Source organism: Triturus cristatus, chromosome 1_2, assembly GCF_964204655.1.
Source record: "Triturus cristatus chromosome 1_2, aTriCri1.1, whole genome shotgun sequence".
NCBI lineage: Eukaryota > Metazoa > Chordata > Amphibia > Caudata > Salamandridae > Triturus > Triturus cristatus.
Genome location: NC_140580.1, coordinates 586,298,799 through 586,318,525, shown reverse-complemented (window position 1 = coordinate 586,318,525; position 19,727 = coordinate 586,298,799). Strand labels below are relative to the sequence as shown.

Sequence of the window (19,727 nt, the reverse complement as noted above, 5' to 3'; positions counted from 1 at the left end):
GCAATCTACTGTTTGTTTTACAGTGTAAAGGAAATTGAAGCTACCTGTGCACTGAATGTGGACTGAAAATGGCTGCGTTGTTAGCAGAAAATTTCAAATTCCTGTCCTTGTTCTTCAAAAGCAAAGATGTGGTGATCTTCAACGGTTTGGTGGCTCTGGGGACTGTTTGCAGCCAGGAAGTGTTTTCGGTGGTCGCTTTTCACTGCCCCTGCTCTCCAGAGAGAAACTACCTTTACGGGTTGGCTGCTATCGGGGTACCTGCTCTGGTCCTCTTCCTTATTGGAGTGATCCTGAACAACTACACGTGGAACCTGGTGGCAGAGTGTCGGGGTCGCGGGGTGAAGAACTGCACAGCGCCAGCCACATACTTACTGTTTGGTAGCATTGTGGGAAGGGCTATCGTGGCTCCCATTACGTGGTCTGTTATTTCTCTTCTGCGCGGTGAGGCCTATGTTTGTGCCCGCAGTGAATTTATCAAACCTGAGAGCCTACCAGGCTTCCCATTTGAACATGGACCTCAGACATTGGCGCGGTTCCCATGCAAAGATACTCCAGTGGAAGTTTTGATGTTCAAGGACGAAGTCATCAGAAGATTGAAATATGAATCTCAGGTACTTCTTGCATTACATTTTGGAGGCATAATGTTGTTAGAGGGTATATTATTAATCCAGTTTTCCTAACCTATACTAACTAAATGCCGTTTAACACTAAAGTAATATGATCTTGATTAGGATAACTCAGATCTGTTTTTTGAATAAAAAATCAGTTTGGATGTCAAAATAATTTGCCATAGAGCTAGAGAGATAATGGAACATACAAAGGAGACACACACCTAGCCACTGCAACAAAATACACTCATTCCTGACCATTACCGGGGCACATATCTCTTTTCTGGAGTGCTCTTGATTCCAGGAATGGTGTCCCGGGCAGGTATACTCCAACGGCTACTCAGCCTATGACCGAAGAGCGGCTATATGGATCCCTGCAGGGGTCCAATTTATATCACACTCAACAGTCACAGAACCTGAGGGTGGATTTGTGTTCATGGAGCGCTCACTGGATGGCACATCTCTAGTTCTAGGAAGCATATATGCCAACATTTCGGACTTACTAGCTGTTCTCACTAGACTCTCTAGGTTCCTATCCTCCTGTGCCCATCTCTCTTGAATCCTGGGTGGGGACTTCAATGCAGTCTTAGACATAACCCTAGACTGATCATACCCCACATCGCCACAAACCCCCAACGACAACTAATACTCACTCTTTGATGGTCTAGCTGTACCATTGGAAAGTAACTGATATTTGGAGGCAACGTAATCATATCCGCTTATATTCTTACTGCTCACCTCCACAATAGCTTCATGTGCGGCTCGGCCATATTGTCTGCTCCTCACATCTCTGCCTGTCCTTTTCCCAATCTCATTACTTGGGTAGTCCTATATCAGACCACAGTTATCTTGTGTCTTCCCTGCATTGGGGGTGAAAGCTGTCTCCTATTCCAACTTGACGACTTGAGGGTAATACCATGAAAGACACCCCCCCCCCCACTTTCAAGGTCTCACTGGCTTCCTGCATAACTGACTACTTCAAGACAAATGCCAGGTCCACCATGTCTTGCTCCATAGAATGGCATCCCCTCGACGTGGTCCTCAGGGTCCACTACTTACATGAATTCTCCCATACTCGCACATTGACAGAGAAAGAACTCTCTAGCATAGAAGACACCACTAGAGCCCTGGAGAAGCAGTTCGTAGCAGAATCAGTATTCAGGGATGCACTCGCAGAGATGCAAACCCAAGAAGTGACCCTATGGGAAACACTCCGGCACTTCAATTACAGGCAATAGATTGCCCGTGTCCATGAGGAGGGTTACAGAACAGGGGGAATATTAAGCCTGGGTCATCTTATTAGAAACTTCCCAAACTCCTATCACCAAACTTAGGAAACCTGCTGGAACCTCCAGACATTAAAAGAATCCTGGCCATGTCAGTCTCCAAGAGGGAAGCAAAGATCTTTCTAATGAACAAAGTCCTACCATGATCAACTGTGGATCGAATGCATTGCTGTCAGTTAGCTTGCCTAGACCTTCTGGGTATTGAATCAGCTCTCTCCAGAATGATCCCAAGATGTATCCTAACAGACCTCTCCACTTATCAGGGAGTTATTTACTAGTGATCAGACAGATGCTCATGACCCATTACACCACTAATGTGTATAGCGGCAGACCTTACGAATTATATGTGAGTGAACTTATTCTTTACCTTCCTATACTCAATCGATCCATGTGTTATATTTGGATGGAATTGTTTTATTCATGTTATCAATTCATACATTTTATTTGTCTTATGATGCCTCCTTACCGTGTTTTGTGCAACTATAGACGCCTTGTAATTGTGAAGCGCTCTGATACCCAACAGGTAATATTTGTGCTATAGGAAACACTGAATAAACAAATAAATAAATAGCACTCAAGAACTCTCGGAAAGGAATTCTCAGAGGCTTACGAGACTTCTGCGCTGGTCTTTACACCGAACCAGCAGGCAACCTACCTCCACTTTTCTGTCAGAGCTGCAGCTTCCTCGTGAAGACTTATAAGAGCCAATCTCCTCCCAGGACATCCAAACCAATTCTATTTAACTGACCTCTGATAGCACTGGGAGTCTATAAGCATTCTAAAAATGATTAGGCAGATTCATGACTCGCTAACTTAGCTCAAATCCTTTCAAAGATAGCGGTCGCTTCACACTGGAAACCCAAAGTCAGCAGTGGCCCGGGCAGGTAAGAGTGATGGGGCCGGGGAAGCAGGGGGTAAGGGGGAAGGGATGATTTTGACAGACAACAACCACGAGGGTAAATTAATTATTTATTTAATTTTCCCTCGTGGTCGTCTGTCGAATCGCCCCCACAACCTTGTCCCACTGCTCTTACCTGCTTTGGCCGCACCTGCCCAAAGTCCCTCCCTCTCTGTCAACCTGGTTTTGAAACCTGCTTAACTGGTTACGTCAGAGAGTTTTGTACTGCGAAGAGAAGAGGTCAGAGGGCTTAGAAAAGCATCTTGACGGCGACTTGGGAATCGTTCGTAGAACACTTAGCAGCCATTATGGCTGAGACTGCTCCCTGCTAAAGCTTCCCCCTCCAGCATAACTTAGTAAGGCAATAACACCTGCCTCCCTTAGGCGTCTTGATGCTTGTGATGCTACTGACAACAACTTGGTGCTACAGTATTTTCAATTTACTCCTAATTTGATAGAGCGATGGAGCCTCTGTCTACTCAACCTATTTGCTAAATAGCACTACCAGGCTCCATCCAGACAGTGCCCCCCCTTCCCCTCCCCATTCCCTTCTCCACCATTGTTCACTTTTGCTAGTCTATTGTTTCTACCCAGCTACGCTTAGCGAACCAGACACATTTTATAATGTAAGCTTTCTCATTGCAATGAACTTAAAAACAGTACTGTTTGTATTGATATGCCAGAGGTCTCATGTATCATAATGTTAAACCTACATGGCTAGAAGCTCTGTTTGAAATGCTGCTCTTCGAATATGACCAACAGTAATGTCTGCTAAACTGTTCAAAGCTCAAAATGTCAATAATGTTTAAAAAAATAACGACGTTAGAGAGATTAATAAATCACAACTACAATGTGCTGCAGTTGAATGTCTGATCTGAAAGAAACATGTAGTGATAGATTCCTTACCTTAGAATTACCCCCAGGCGTCAGACTGGATCCGGAAAGTTTTCGTCAGCAGTACCCCTGGGCGTCAGTAGGCGTCCTCATGCGGCTCCGCGTGCGTCGTTGGCATCGTTGGCGCCGGGATGACGGCGCTGGAGCTACTTAGACGTGCCCATGCGCGCTGACGTCAGTTCTTTCTTTTTCTGTGACAGCAAGCGGAGATCTGGGAAGAGCAAGTACCCTCAGTCACTTTTTGACTGAGTTTTTTCGAGGCCTTTTGTCTCAATTTCTTTGAGTCGATCGACTCCTGGTGTCATAGGGATGCCCGGCTTTAAGAACTGTGGGTACTGTCACCGCATGATGTCGGTGACGGCCCCACACCGCATGTGTCTCTACTGCCTGGGGCGCGACCACGACTCCAAGTCGTGCCCCGACTGCCGGGTCATGACGCCGAAGACTTTGCGAGAGCGGTCCCTAAAGTTGCTGGAAGTCTGGCAGTCGGCTCCGCGCCGCTCAAGGTCCTGGTCCCGTGGGAGGTCGAGGGACTGGTTGTGGAGCCGTCACCATCGTTCCTTTGGATCTAAGTCTTCGCACTCGGGGTCAGGTAAGTCGAAGCATTCCAAAAAGAAGTCGAAGATGCGTCGTCACTCCTTGACTTCCTGTCGCGGGTGGTGCCATCCCCGCGGCTCCGGCGGAGCCTGCAACGTCCTCGACGGACCCACAAATGGTGGGTAGGCCTGCTCAGGTGCAAGAGTTTCTTGCTGCCATGGCCCGACTCTTTGAGCCGTCTGGCCCCGCCGGTGCGCCTACGGGCCCTGCGGGCCCAACTGGAGGTCCTGCCCTTCCATCGCCGGCTGCTCCGGCTCCGGCTCTGCCGCTGCAGAACCTCCCGGGATCGGACCCCAGACGATGCCGGTTGACCTTATAACGCCTCCACCGATGTCGACCCCACTGGCACCATCTCCGACATCGCCTGCTCCTCGGTACCACGTAGTCCCCAGTTTCAGCCCTGAACCGGACACGGTGCTGGATCGGCGTTGCTCGACGCTGATTCCGACGCTGATGGGGCCATTTTTTCCCTATGTCCGTCCTCCTTATTTTCAGCCTGTTTCACAGACTTCGGAGGAAGGGGAGGACTGGGAGGGGTCTGAGGACCCTCGCACACAACAGTGTGATTATGACCCGGACTGGGCAGAGGATTTGGGGGATGCCAGTGGTCTTGACACCTCACCTGACCTTGGCATGCTGTCTCCTCCTACCGTGGCTACGAAGGAGGGAGCCGGGTGCGCAGTGGTAGTACGCCGGGCGATCCCCTCTTTCTCTCCCAACACCCCACTGCCAAGAGCTTGGTTGTCCAAGCCTCTGCTTCCCAGAGCGCGTTCCCTTCCGCACCTCCGCATAGGGAATCCAAGAAGCTGGAGCAGCTTGGCAAGAAGCTCTTTTGATCTGCCAGCTTAGGGATGTGGTCAGGGAACACCGCATGCCTCTTGGGCCGTTATTCCCACTCTCTGTGGGAAACGGTTGCGCAGGTGCTGCCCAACTGTCCGGAGGAGGCACAGACAGTACTCTCCCAAGCTATGGCAGCTGGCAGAGACGCAGCAAAGTTCACTATTCGTTGTGGGCTGGATACTGCTGACTCACTGGGCAGGGCGATTTCCACGACGGTGGCGCTTCGGCGGCATGCTTGACTGAGGACAACTGTCTTTTCAGGGGATGTCCAGAACACCTTGATGGACAAGCTATTTGATGGCATTCACCTTTTTGGCAATAAGGCGGATAGTGCGTTGGAGTGTTTTAAGGACTCACGGGCTACGGCCAAGTCCTTTGGCCTGTCGGCCACTCGCCCTCCGCCGCCTTCTGCTTTTCGCTCCTTTTGTGGCCACGGAAGGGGTGCCCCAGCGCGTTTGTTCCAGAGCCACAGGCCTGCACAGCAACATCCTCAGCGCAGCCACGGACGTGGGAACCGTCGAGGCGGTTCTGGGGGCCAGCGGCCAGGTCAGTCCACCTCACCCCTGCAGCATCCACTGCAAAGCCTACCTAGTCCGACCTTTCAGGCCCATCAAACGCCAGTGGGCGGCAGAATTCGCCATCATCTCCCCCACTGGCGCAACATCACATCAGACAAGTGGGTGCTGCAAATTGTTCGAGGGGGCTATTCTCTCCCCTTCGAGACTTCCCCTCCAGTCATGCTACCTCAGTACCACCGCATGTCGGGGGACCATCTTGCGCTTCTTCAACAGGAAGTCAGGGCAAGGGCCTGCGTCCTATCTTAGGCCTTCGGAACGTCAATTGCTTCCTCTGGAAGGAGAAGTTCAAGATGCTCACACTTGCTCAGGTCTTGTCTGCCCTAGACCCGCAAGACTGGATGGTAGCGTTGGACTTGCAGGATGCTTACTTTCATATCTCCTTCTTGCCAGCCCACCGGCGTTATCTGCGGTTCACGGTAGGCCATGAGCACTTTTAGTTCACCGTGCTACCCTTTGGCCTTGCCAGCGCCCCTTGGGTGTTCACGAAAGTGATTGAGGTGGTCGCAGCTCATCTGCGCAGATCAGGGGTTCCAATCTTCCCCTATCTCGACGACTGGTTGTTGAAGGCGGGTTCGCCCCAGGCAGTTGTCTCTCACCTCCAGACTACGGCCGACTTCCTGCATTTGCTGGGGTTCTCCATCAACATGCCGAAGTCGCACCTGATTCCCTCTCAGAAGCTCCTCTTCATCGGAGTGGTTCTGGACTCTGCGCAGTTTTGGGTTTATCCTCCCGAGCAGCGAGTCCGGGATATTCAGGCGATGATTCTGATCTTTCAGCCTTTATCCCAGGTTTCGGTCAGGATGACCCTCCGGCTACTGGGCCTGATGGCCTCCTGCATCCTGTTAGTGGATCATAACAGATGGCATATGCAGGCTCTGCAGTGAGACCTGAAGTTCCAGTGGGCACAGCTTCAGGGCACCCTGTTCGATCACGTCCAGATCTCGGCGGGCACTGCACGACATTTGCAGTGGTGGCTCACGAATCGCAATTGGGTCAACGGCAGATCTCTCTCCCTTCCCCTACCGGAACACACAGTTGTGATGGACGCGTCCCTTCTGGGATGGGGCGGGCACCTGGGAGAGGCGGAGATCAGAGGACTCTTGTCTCCGGCGGAGTCCCAGCTCCATATCAACCTTCTGGAGCTTTGGTCGATCCGACGTGCACTGAAGGCATTCCTTCCCTCTGTCAAGGGTAGAGTAGTGCAGGTGTTCACAGACAACACCACAGCCATGTGGTACTGCAACAAACAGGGCGGGGTGGGGTTGTGGACCCTATGTCAGGAGGCTCTGCGCCTCTGGTCATGGCTGGAACACCAGGGTATTTCCCTGGTGGTTCAATACCTGGCAGTTTCTCTAAACGCCAGGGCGGACAAACTCAGCCGCCGGTGCATGATGGATCACGAATGGCGTCTGAACTCGGACGTGGCGTAAGGTCTCTTTCAGCAGTGGGGAGAGCCTTGGTTAGATCTATTCGCCACCGAAGAGAACGCGCAATGTCATCAGTTCTGCGCATTGGAATTTTCAAGGCGGTACTCGCTAGGCGACGCTTTTCGTCCCGAGTGGAGTTGCGGTTTACTATACGCCTTTCCGCCTATACCACTTCTACCCAGAGTGCTGAAGAAGATCAAGTGCGACTGGGCCCTCGTCATTTTGGTGGCTCCGGACTGGGCTAGAAGAGTATGGTATCCCGAGCTACTCAGCATGGCTATCGATCCCCCGATCCGACTGCCTCTTCGGGAGGATCTTCTGTTGCAGCACCAGGGGACAGTCCTCCACCCATAGCTGTCCAGCCTCCACCTCCTTGCATGGAGATTGAGTGGCGGCAGTTGACGTCTTTTGGCCTGCCTCCCGAAGTTTGTGATGTAATCTTGGCAGTCAGACGCCCCTCCACTAAGACGGTATACGCCTGCAGGTGGAATAAGTTTGTGGCATGGTGCATATCAAAGGCTGCTGATCCCCTTTCTGCTCCTCTTTCAGAGGTCCTTCAATTCCTTCTTTCTTTGGCCCAGCAGGGCTCTGCTCTGGGCACTATCAAGGTCTATCTTTTGGCCATTTCAGCCTTTTTACGGCTTCCAGATCAACCTTCCCTTTTAAAGTCCCCAGTTGTAAATAGATTCTTGAAAGGAATTACTCATCTTTTCCCTGTTCCATTCATAATGCCTCAGTGGGACTTGAATCTGGTTCTAACATATCTGATGTGTGCTCCCTTTGAGCCGCTTCACAACTGTCCTCTACGTCTTCTCACTTTAAAGACAGCTTTCCTGGTGGCCATCACTTCTGCCAGAAGAGTGAGTGAGCGCCAGGCTCTTTCATTTTTCATCCTTTTCTCTCTCTCCATCTGGACAAAGTGGTTCTAAGGACAAGTCCATCTTTTCTGCCAAAGGTTGTCACCGCCTTTCATATCGGGCAGACCTTCACTTTGCCCACCTTCTTCCCACCTCCGCATCCCTCAAAGAGGAAGAGAGGCTCCACCGTCTGGACCCAAAACGTGCGCTCTCATTCTACCTGAACCGCACACATCAGTTCCGGGTGGATGACCAGCTTCGTGGGTGCCAAGAAATGTCAGGCCGTGCACAAGCTGACCATCTCTCAGTGGGTCGTTCTGTGCATAAAGGCTAAGAACAAGCCTCCGCTTGGGCTGCGCGTCTATTCTACCAGGGCGACGGCAGCCACTACTGCATTGGGACGGGGAGTTCCCTTGCATGACATCTGTCAGGCAGCTACGTGGGCCTCTCTGCACACGTTTACCAAGCATTACTGCTTGGACAGCCAAGTCCGGAGAGACGGCTTCTTTGGCCGTTCTGTTCTCCAGGACTTTCTGGTGTGATCTTGGTTTGCAGATCCACCTCCGGGGTTGGTATTGCTGGGGTATCTATTCTAAGGTAAGGAATCTATCACTACGTGTTTCTTTCAGATGCACAAGTTTCTTACCTTCGGTAACGATATATCTGTAAGAAACATTAGTAGTGATAAATTCCTTACCGCCCCACCCATCCTCCCCGTTCTGCAAACTGATTTCTAGGGTAAAGGTCATCCCTTTTAGGGCCCTAGTTTCATGGCACCAGTGGTCATTTTCTTGCATGGCTCTGCGTTCCTGGCGCAGAAAGTCGTGTATAGAACTGACGTCAGGGCGCGTGGGTGCATCTAAGTTGCTCCAGCGATGTCATCCCAGCACCAACGACGCCAATGACACACGCGGAGCCGCACGACAACGCCTATGGACGCGCAGGGGTAGGCAGGGGTACTGCTGACGAAAACTTTCCGGATCCAGTCTGCTGCCTGGGGGTAATTCTAAGGTAAGGAATCTGTCACTACTAATGTTTCTTACAGATATATCGTTACCGAAAGTAAGTGACTTGTGCTTATGTTACAAACTATTAAATTACATCATGATCATTACATCGGGGTAGCTTTACGTTGCATACTTTGCAACACAAGTACTTTACTTCGCAGGTAAAGATGTTAGTATAGTTTCATAAATAAATAGATGTGTATAAATATGTACGTGTATATTTTAACACCTATATGCATACACAAATATAGATACATGGGAACATATATATGTACAATCCAATGTCATGTTCAATAATTTAATAAAATAATTTTCAGGTAATCTTATTTTAAAAGCTGCTCTAATATTTCATTTTTAATTTATATTTACATTAAATTAAATTTAACCCTTTGAAATACCAATCCATGATCCCTAAAAAAAACTCCTTACTACTACTATACTTTACCCATTCCTGAAACCTAAAACCTACTTACCACCCTATTCACTACACATGCCTGAACCCTAAAAACTCCATGAGGAACAGCGTCAAGACTGATTTGCATATGGGTCTGAACTGGGGTGGAGAAGTGAGCTAAAGAACGATGATGGAGTCAACCCAGATCTGTGACTTGGGGTAAGTGTCTGAAAAGTTTCAGCTCTCAGTTCATCATCTCCTTGTGTTTGCTTTGTTTGCTCTAAGTTAGCAGGGTATGCCCAGACGTGGGTCCCTTGCTCACTTTGCCACTGGATTCAAGATAGCCTGGCTGATGAGGGGTGTTACCCCGAAACCAGTCCCAGGATGCGTGTTTCCAGTCCAGGGAAGACCTGGCTTGGCAGTTCGGGCTGGACTGTTCCCATGAGGAACAGGGTCAAGATTGATTTGCATATGGCTGGGTCTGAACTTGCGTGGCAAAGTGAGCTAAACAAAGATGATGAGTTCAACCCAGATCTGTGACTTCGGGTGGGTGTCTGAAAAGTTTCAGCGCTCCGTCCATGATCTCTTTGTGTTTGCTCCTTACCACCCTTATAGACTACCCATCCCTCAACCCCTAAAATTCCTTACTTCCCCTACACACTACTGATCCCTGAGCCCGAAAAACGTATTTGTATTGCACCTATCCCATAACTGTTAAAACTCCTTACTACCCATCCATGCACCCTAAAAACTCCTAATTACCCCTATTTACTACCCATCTGACCCCCAAAAAACAATATATATATATATATGTATGTATATATATATATATTCACTTAAAAAACCATAGGTTTCACACATGTTATAGTTAGGTGGATATTTCACTCGTAAAAAACCAATGAAATTCCCCCGTTATAGTTAGTTGAGATAACTATAACTCACGCGCCCGCAATCCTCTGCTCATGACGTCACATATTACATCACTCATGACATGGTCAGTGGGATCACTCATGACATCACTGATGACATCATCCTTGTGATAGAGTGGCGGTCGCGCGAGTTATAGTTATCTCAACTAACTATAACGGGGGAATTTCATTGGTTTTTTACGAGTGAAATATCCACCTAACTATAACATGTGTGAAACCTATGGTTTTTTAAGTGAATTGGCAAGGTTTTGTAAATGCTAATTCCTAACTATAACGTGTGTGAAACCTATGGTTTTTTCAGTGAATTTCTATGGTTTTTTAAATGCTAAGTTATGTATGTCTTATTTTTTTTTTTATATATTTATTTTTCAATAAACTACGTTTTCAATTTTTTTTTTTTTATAATGGTTTTTCACCATGCGCGCACCCCCGCGATTTAAAAAATAAATAAAATTTAAATGTTTTTTTCTGCCTTAGAGGTCCTTCAGGGACCCCCTGACCAAGGCTAGGGGGTCAGGAACTCTCTACCCTGCCCCCTTTTCACGTTCACCACCTTCCTTTTCCACTCTCGCACTGAAAACAAACAAAATTGCGGCCGACACTTCCTGATTTCGACCGATTCGAACATTGACTGACATGTAACAACCAATCAGAATTACGCTCGTGCACGTAAGGGTGCGCGCACGGTGCACGCACGGTGCGCGGCTGTAGATATGTATGTGCTTTTAAATGCAATTTTCTCAGGAACTACTGAACAGATTGACTCCATATATGCAAAAGGCACTTCCCTGACCTGAGGACTACCTCTCTGCCAAATTTCAAGTAATTCTGTTCAGCCGTTCGGGCTCTACCTTCGACTAAAGGTCCTATGGAAAAATGCATGGGGAAAACGCGTTTTGGAACCCCCCTTTTTTTTCGGCCCCCGCTTGACGAATCACCCCGAGACTTTCAGGGTAGGAGCTGAGCGGAGCACCCCATTAGTTTTGAAAATTTCGCGAAGATTCGTTAACCGGCGCCAAAGTTATTCAAAATAGAATTTTGAAATTTAATATGGAAACACGGTCCTAACTATAACTATCTACTGGCGACCGCCAGTAGATAATATGTATGTATGTATAAAATGGGCTCATTTTATTTTACTGACTGTCTGTGAGCAAGGGCGGATGCCCGAAACGCGTCAGATTTTGTGAAGACTCGGCTTTGAAATAAATCAACTATTGTGCCTTACTTTGGATCTGCGTGGTTTCTATCTTCTCCGTGGATACGGATTTTTGTTGAGACTGCAAACGTGGGATTTAAATGTCGGAAGGTGATTGCGTCCGAGGCATTTCCACTCCCTGAAAGCTGGCTGCTGTGTTCAATCAACTCGTGTTATTTTCCTTCAAAGGGATTTCTTCAACAGCAGCCCCCATGATCATTGGGTTCGTTAAACTCAGGCGGAGGTGATTTACGAGCAGTGTCTGTTTTCAGCATCAAGCAGCATACTGCAACAAAAGTAACCTTTGCGGTGAGTGAACCGGGACTACTGGCACGGTTGGGAGGTTGTTTGGCACAGAGCGTTCAAAACCTGGAGGCGAATTCTTTGCTCAGGTGAATACAACGTTTTAAAACTTTTAAGCAATTCGAGTGTTTCACTATGTCAGAAGAAATTCTCCGTGGTAGAGAAGCGGCGGTGGCTGCACTCTATTCCAGTTTACCTAAAATTATAACTAATTCAGCTAATAAGAATGTTTCTGAACAAGTTGAAAGTGACAATTCTGATGAAATTCAAATTAAAGCGGCGTTAAAAAGGTTGGAAAAATGCATGTATCAAGAAATGTCAAAGTGGTGGGAGCACAAATCATTAACAATGTATTTGGAAGAGAACCGTGTGCCTCGGGGGCTTCGAATACTGTTGGCGCCGAGCTCTGAGAAACCTAATCCAAATATGCTAAAGGAATGGGGCCATGCCAATTTGGAATCTTCGGCTAAGCTACTACATATTCTTGTCAAATATGCGGTTATCGATAGAGAAGCGCTAATGGGAGAAATCCAAGAAATTAATGACCTGTTGGGGAAATTCGAGCCTAATGCTTTAATCACTGAAACACGCAAACTGATTAATGAAAGGCTTGCTAAACAGGAGGACAAAATTAAAGCGCGTAAAGTATATAAATTCGCCCGTGACAAGGAGGACTATGCTCAGGGTCGTATTTATACCTTTGCCAGAAAATTCGATAACGCTAAAAGAACAAAGTTTGCGCAACAGTTACTACAGACAAAATCTACAAGGCCCATAGATTGTGCTACAACATCGAGTTCTGCAGTATCTAATGAAGAAATCAATATCAATCAGGAATCAAGTGATATTGAATCATTAACAAGTGGGCCCTCTTCGGACGAGGAAGGCTGCAGCTCATGGGATCCCAATACATGTGTTCTAAATTTAGGAGAAGAGGTGGATTTTTTAGTGTCAGACAGGCTCCAGACACTTCGACCACGCACCAAACCACCGCAAAAGACTCATCAGCAAAAAGAACAAGATGTAATAAAAGGAGGAGTGAACGTCGGAAAAAGTACAAAATCGCCCAAAAAACAAAAAAAGCAATATTGGCGAAAAAAATATTAATAAACAATGAAATTATAAACTTATCCACAGTCACTCTAACTGAAGCCGAGAAACAACTTCTAAGTCTTGGATTAACATACTGTCCGGTTTCAGACTTCAACTACACGAGAACGAGAGTTGATGTCTATTTATACATCAGAAAATTGAAACTACAGAAGTTCTTTTGTGTTAAGGAGGGTCAAAATGAAAATGAGAAAGAATCAACCACTAGCACCGCTGTGGCCATGAATACTTTGAACTTACATGCTAAGGATACTAGAACCTTTTTGACTATGCATCAACTGGCTATTAATGACACAATTGATCTTGATACAACTTCCACTCAGGAGGAGCTCAGAATGGCCACGGTTGAACAATTGGGAGCCAACCTAAGCCCATTCAAGCCCAAATCAAAATTTATCCCCACAATGCCGAGGGATTCTATTGATGTTTTTCAAGACATAATTGTGAACGACCTTAAAAAGCTATACCACAGGATAAAGCACAAAAAAAGATACAAAAGCCAACATGAAAAGGATTATTCATTGTTAACTAAAAAATTAAGTGAAGATCATAGGATTATTGTGGCCACTGCGGACAAAGGAGGTAACGTGGTTATCTGGCCACAAGAAGCCTATATCAAAGAAGCAATGAACCAACTCAATAATCCATCATGCTACTCTAAGAGTACTATCAAGGATTTCAATGAAGCTAGAGAAGTACTGAGAAAGCTTCTGTTGAAATGGAAAAGAGAAGGCATGATTTCGAAACATGAATTTGAGTTTCTACATGTTGAGCATCCTCTACTGCCAAAATTGTATCTTTTGCCCAAGGTCCACAAACAGGTTGTTCCAGTGCCTGGTAGGCCCATTATCTCGGCCATTGCAGGAGTAGCGGAACATGTGACTGAATATATCGATTACTTCCTGCAGGATTTGGTGAAGGGTCTTCCCACTTATATTAGAGACACTGAGGACTTTATTGGTAAAATTGAGAATGCATGTTGGGGCGAAGATGTGCTATTTATTACATTAGATATCGAGTCGCTATATACAAGTATTGACCATGCATCTGGGCTTAAAGCTTTGGAATTTTTCCTTGGCAAAAGGCCTATTAACTGTTATAATCATAACAAGTTACTAATGGAACTTACCAGTTGGTGCCTCAATAATAATTTTTTCTTATTTGGGAACGACATTTACATTCAAAAACGTGGTGTAGCGATGGGGGCATGCTTCTCTCCCAGCTATGCATGTTTACATGTTGGCTGGTGGGAGGAGCATGTCCTCAGACTGGTACATCACGATATATACAATGAACATGTGGTACTTTGGATGCGATTTATTGATGATGTTTTTGTCCTATGGCGTGGTGATTATGCCAGTGCGACTAATTTTGTTACTTCTTTAAATACCAATCAGGAAAATTTTAGATTCACTTCTTCTATCAGTGAATGTGAAGCTGAATTTTTAGATGTTAAAGTGTTTATACATCAGAATCATTTGGCCACTAAACTTTATCGCAAAAGCACTGCTGGCAATAACACTCTTCATGCCAGCAGTGCACATCCTAGACATGTCATAGATAATATTCCGTTTGGAGAACTTTTGAGGCTCAAACGGATTTGTAGTGAAGCCAATGATTTTGAAATTTGCAAAACTGAAGCCCTGGAAAGATTCAGACAAAGGGGTTACAGGGAATCCATCTTGAGGGGGGCAGTTCTTAAAATAGAAGCTAGAACTCGCGAATCACTATTTTTACCAACATCCAAAATTTCTCCAGATAGTGATTGCGCAAATAACAATCAATCGCCCAGACTCATTATAGCCTATAGTAAACAGGCAAGACAAATCAGATCCATTATTCAAGAAAGATGGCCAATATTAAAAACTGATTTAGTCTTAAAACCAAGAATATCAGATGGACCCACGATAACCTATCGGAGGGGACCCTCTTTGAGAACCCAGATTTGTCATGATTTCCCTGAACTCAGAAAACAAGAAGAGTGGTTGAAATCCCGGCCGGGGTTTAAGCGTTGTTTTACATGTAGAGCGTGCAAATTTGGTAAGAATACAACCCAATATTGCACGCCATTCAGCCCAGATCCATTTGATATACGTGGATCCTTTACTTGCAAAACTGAATTTGCCATCTATGTACTAACTTGTACGTGTGATCTTAGATATGTTGGGAGTACCCGACAGCCTGTACACGTTAGAATTCTTCAGCATTTACGTGCCATTGTAAATAATGATACATCGTATCCGGTGGCGAGGCATTTTAGAGCTTGTCACAACAATAATTTACAATGCCTCAATTATTTTGTAATCGCCTCAGTTCCAAAAACCAAGAGAGGCGGTGATCGTGACAAAACGCTTAGAAGATTGGAATCGGAATTCATTTTAAAATTAGATAGCAGATTTCCAAATGGGCTTAATACAACGGAGGACCTACATGTATTTCTTTAACATCTTACTATATATTAACTATGATCAGTTTTTCTTAGAGTGTTATGCCTTGCCGCTTTCCATGTTAATATATTATGAATTTTGATTATTGCCCCATTTTTTCTTCTTTTTTCAAACACAGTTTAAAAAAATTTCTTTCCCCACATGTTTGATTACATGGTTTAGGGATACATAAATTGTGTTTTTTTCACTTAACCTATTTGACATAGACTCAATAATATATCTGTTCAGACCATAATATTTATTTTAACAATATTGTGGAATTAAACATTCAGGCGTGAAATAGAATTATATTACTATTCTAATATTGAAAAATGCATTTTATGCTGTTAGGCGCATCGTGTCTTGTCATATATGGTTTGGTATCCGTATCCACAAATCTGGATTATTGACATAATTGCATTATTTGCACAATTTATTGTGTTTACATTTTTTGCGTAATTTGCACAGTATAGAAAAAAGTCTTTTTATATGATAGAATGAATTTTAATCCATAATATTTGCACTGTATTGCGTGATTTGCACAGTCAATTGAGATTGGATACCATTATGACATTTACTAAATATATCAAATGCATTTTATGCGAGACAGCTACATATGTATGTATATATGTTTTCAACTGTTCTACAATATTTGATTTACGCCTGAGTGGTTTTTTGGATTTTAGCCTGTTATTTATTTATGAATTTTGTGCCATTTGGTCTGACACGAATTTGTTTGGAAAACAGACTATATATCAATGAGTAGTGTGTCTTCACTTTTTAAATATCACATGGTGAAAAAAATGGTGAAAAAAGTGCAGCCAATTGAAAGTCTCAATGTATAAAATGGGCTCATTTTATTTTACTGACTGTCTGTGAGCAAGGGCGGATGCCCGAAACGCGTCAGATTTTGTGAAGACTCGGCTTTGAAATAAATCAACTATTGTGCCTTACTTTGGATCTGCGTGGTTTCTATCTTCTCCGTGGATACGGATTTTTGTTGAGACTGCAAACGTGGGATATATATATCTATCTATATATATATATATATATATATAATTCACTTAAAAAACCATAGGTTTCACACATGTTATAGTTAGCTGGGCATTTCACTCGTGAAAAACCAATGAAATTCCCCCGTTATAGTTAGGTCAGATAACTATAACTCGCGCGACTGCCACTCTATCACAAGGATGATGTCATCGGTGATGTCATGAGTAATGCCACTGACCATGTTATGAGTGATGTAATATGTGACGTCATGAGCACTGGATTGCGGGCGCGCGAGTTATAGTTATCTGACCTAACTATAACGGGGGAATTTCATTGGTTTTTCACCATGGTTTTTTAAGTGAATTTGCAAGGTTTTTTAAATGCTAATTCCTAACTATAACGTGTGTGAAACCTATGGTTTTTTCAGTGAATTTGTAAGTTTTTTTAAATGCTAATTTATGTATTTATTTATTTTTTTAAAGTTTTTTCACCGTGCGCGTACCGTGCACGCACAGGGCGCTTTGCGCACCGCGCGCGCGCTGTGGGCGCACGGTGCGCTTCATGCACTGCGCGCCCACGTTGCGTAGTTCGCGGAATTTTTCAGTTTCTACCGTGCGCGTACGCTACGCGCACTCCGCGATTTTTCGTAAAAAAATTAAAATACATTTTTGCCCTTGGGGGTCCTTCTGGGACCCCCTGACCAAGGCTAGGGGGTCAGGAACTGTCCGGCCTGCCCCCTTTTCACGTTATCCACCTTTGTTTTTCACCCCCTCAGACTGCGAGAGACAAAATGGCGGCCGACACTTCCTGGTTTCGTCCGATTCGAATGTTTACTAAGATCTAACAACCAATCAGAATCGCGCTCGCGCACGGCAGCGTGCGCGTACGGTAAGCTTACGGTACGCGCTCGGAGCGCGCCTATAGATATATATATATTGATTTAAATGCTATTTTCTCAGGAAATACTGAACAGATTTACACCATCCCTGACCTGAGGACTACCTCTCTGCCAAATTTCAAGTAATTCTGTTCAGCCGTTCGGGCTGCAGCTTGGACTAAAGGTCCTATGGAAAAATGCATGGGGAAAACGCGTTTTGGGACCCCCCCTTTTTCTCAGTCCCCGCTTGACGAATCCCCCCGAGACTTTCAGGGAAGGAGCGGAGCGCCCCACCTATTTTGAAAATTTCGCGAGGATTTGTCAATCGGCGCCAAAGTTATTCAAAATAGAATGTTGCGGATTTCCTATGGAAACACGGTCCTAACTATAACTATCTACTGGCGACCGCCAGTAGATAATATATATATACACAAGATCCTCCTTTCGGTGCCCTCAATCCTTTTAGGGGTGGCGCGAGACCGGCGGAGCAGAACCGGTAATGTCACATAATCCAAAAACGAAGTACCACTCGCGCTCTCAGACAGCCAGTAATGCAGAAACAACGAACTTCAATCCATAAGAAACTGGGGGTTTATTCAAATCATAGACCCACCGTGACGCGTTTTGCCACCAGAGTGGCTTGTTCACACAGCGTTGCGAAACCAGAAACACCATTACATACAGCTTGTCATGAAAACAGAAAGAGGACTTACGTTACAGATTAGTAAAATCAACGGATACATATTGAACGCCATCTTGGCAAGTGCAAATGCTGCTACGTTTCCATTGACACAACATCGTTACTCTAGATTCTTTTGTGATAAATTTTATAACTGACGAAAATTAACACGTATCAGTTCTCCACATTATTTAAACAATTACGGTATGGCAATGCTCGAAAATCGGACATAGCACATGCTTATGTCCGAACCCTACTACGGTAAGTAACCCCATCGGTGTACCTGGGGGGGGGGGGGGGGATTGATGCTTATATATATATATTCCCAAAATAGTGGGTAATGACAGAATCTGCATGGGACTCATAATATCTTGTATCTAATTCATAAACATATAGCGAATTTCACGTTTAAATAATGCACAGTGCTTTCCCATAATTCATATCAAGGGATAACTGCTTCCCAATGCAGTTATACTAGTTCAACCTACAGAACCATAAATAACTGTTACACGTGTATCACTCCTGTCAAAAAATCTCTGACCCTTGTTAGTGGGTAATGACAAACATCTTGAATTGCACAACTTCTTTTGTCATTTATGTGTTGGAGTGCCCGTGCAAACTTCGGTATGTAGGCAGTACTACACATATGGCAAAAAAACGCGTGATGGAGCACATGCGGGCAATCACAAATAATGACAAACAGTATCCGATTGCGCGACATTTTGCTAGTCATCATTTTTCAGATTACTCTAAACTCACATATTTTACCATTGAGCAGATATTACCTAGAGCTAGAGGTGGCAACAGAGTTTTAACCCCTTCAGCGCTGCGCGGATTCCCCCGCGGTGCTGAAGGGTTCTAGCGCGGGCGTGGTCATGACGGAACGGTTCCGTCATGAGCACAGCTCAACCGATGCTCATGACGGAACTATTCCGTCATGAGCATCGAAGGGGTTAAGACTAAGACAGCGAGAATCGAGGCACATAATAGGTATGTGCACGCTCTTCCCTAATGGACATAATTGTGACGAGGAAATGGCCATACATTTACAAAATGAATAACAATGTTTTTATTTGAAATGTCCTACTATAAGGGCGAATGCTAATATTTATTATTATATATTTTTTCTACAGGAAGAAAAGGAAGGGAATAATTGGCTGTCCTAAATGAGATCCCTACCCTTTTCTTCAGATCATCCGACGTCTGTGTGAGATAAGATTTAACTGATATTTGTATAGTCTATTGGTATTCACAATATGGTGAGGTATGGGGGTGAATGAGACACTAGACAAAGGCAACATTATGATAATTACAGATTTGACTTCCGATGTTTGTCATTACCCACTAACAAGGGTCAGAGATTTTTTGACAGGAGTGATACACGTGTAACAGTTATTTATGGTTATGTAGGTTGAACTAGTATAACTGCACTGGGAAGCAGTTATCCCTTGATATGAATTATGGGAAAGCACTGTGCATTATTTAAACGCAAAATTCGCTATATGTTTATGAATTAGATACAAGATATTATGAGTCCCATGCAGATTCTGTTATTACCCACTATTTTGGGAATATATATATAAGCATCAACCCCCCCCCCCCCCAGGTACTCTGATGGGGTTACTTACCGTAATAGGGTTCGGACATAAGCATGTGCTATGTCCGATTTTCGAGCATTGCCATACCGTAATTGTTTAAATAATGTGGAGAACTGATACGTGTTAATTTTTGTAAGTTATAAAATGTATCACGAAAGAATCTAGAATAACGATGTTGTGTCAATGGAAACGTAGCAGCATTTGCACTTGCCAAGATGGCGTTCAATA

General features: G+C 45.0%; 1 protein-coding gene across 1 annotated transcript in view; it reads left to right on the top strand.

Annotated features, from left to right (window-relative positions):
* Positions 1-19,727, top strand: part of LOC146867688 (calcium homeostasis modulator protein 2-like) — a 102,506-nt gene that overhangs the window by 52,876 nt on the left and 29,903 nt on the right. The window contains exon 2 of the mRNA XM_085606691.1: positions 24-611. Coding sequence (XP_085462817.1) covers positions 69-611 — 543 coding nt within the window. The 5' untranslated portion in view covers positions 24-68. The remainder of the gene's footprint in view (positions 1-23; positions 612-19,727) is intronic.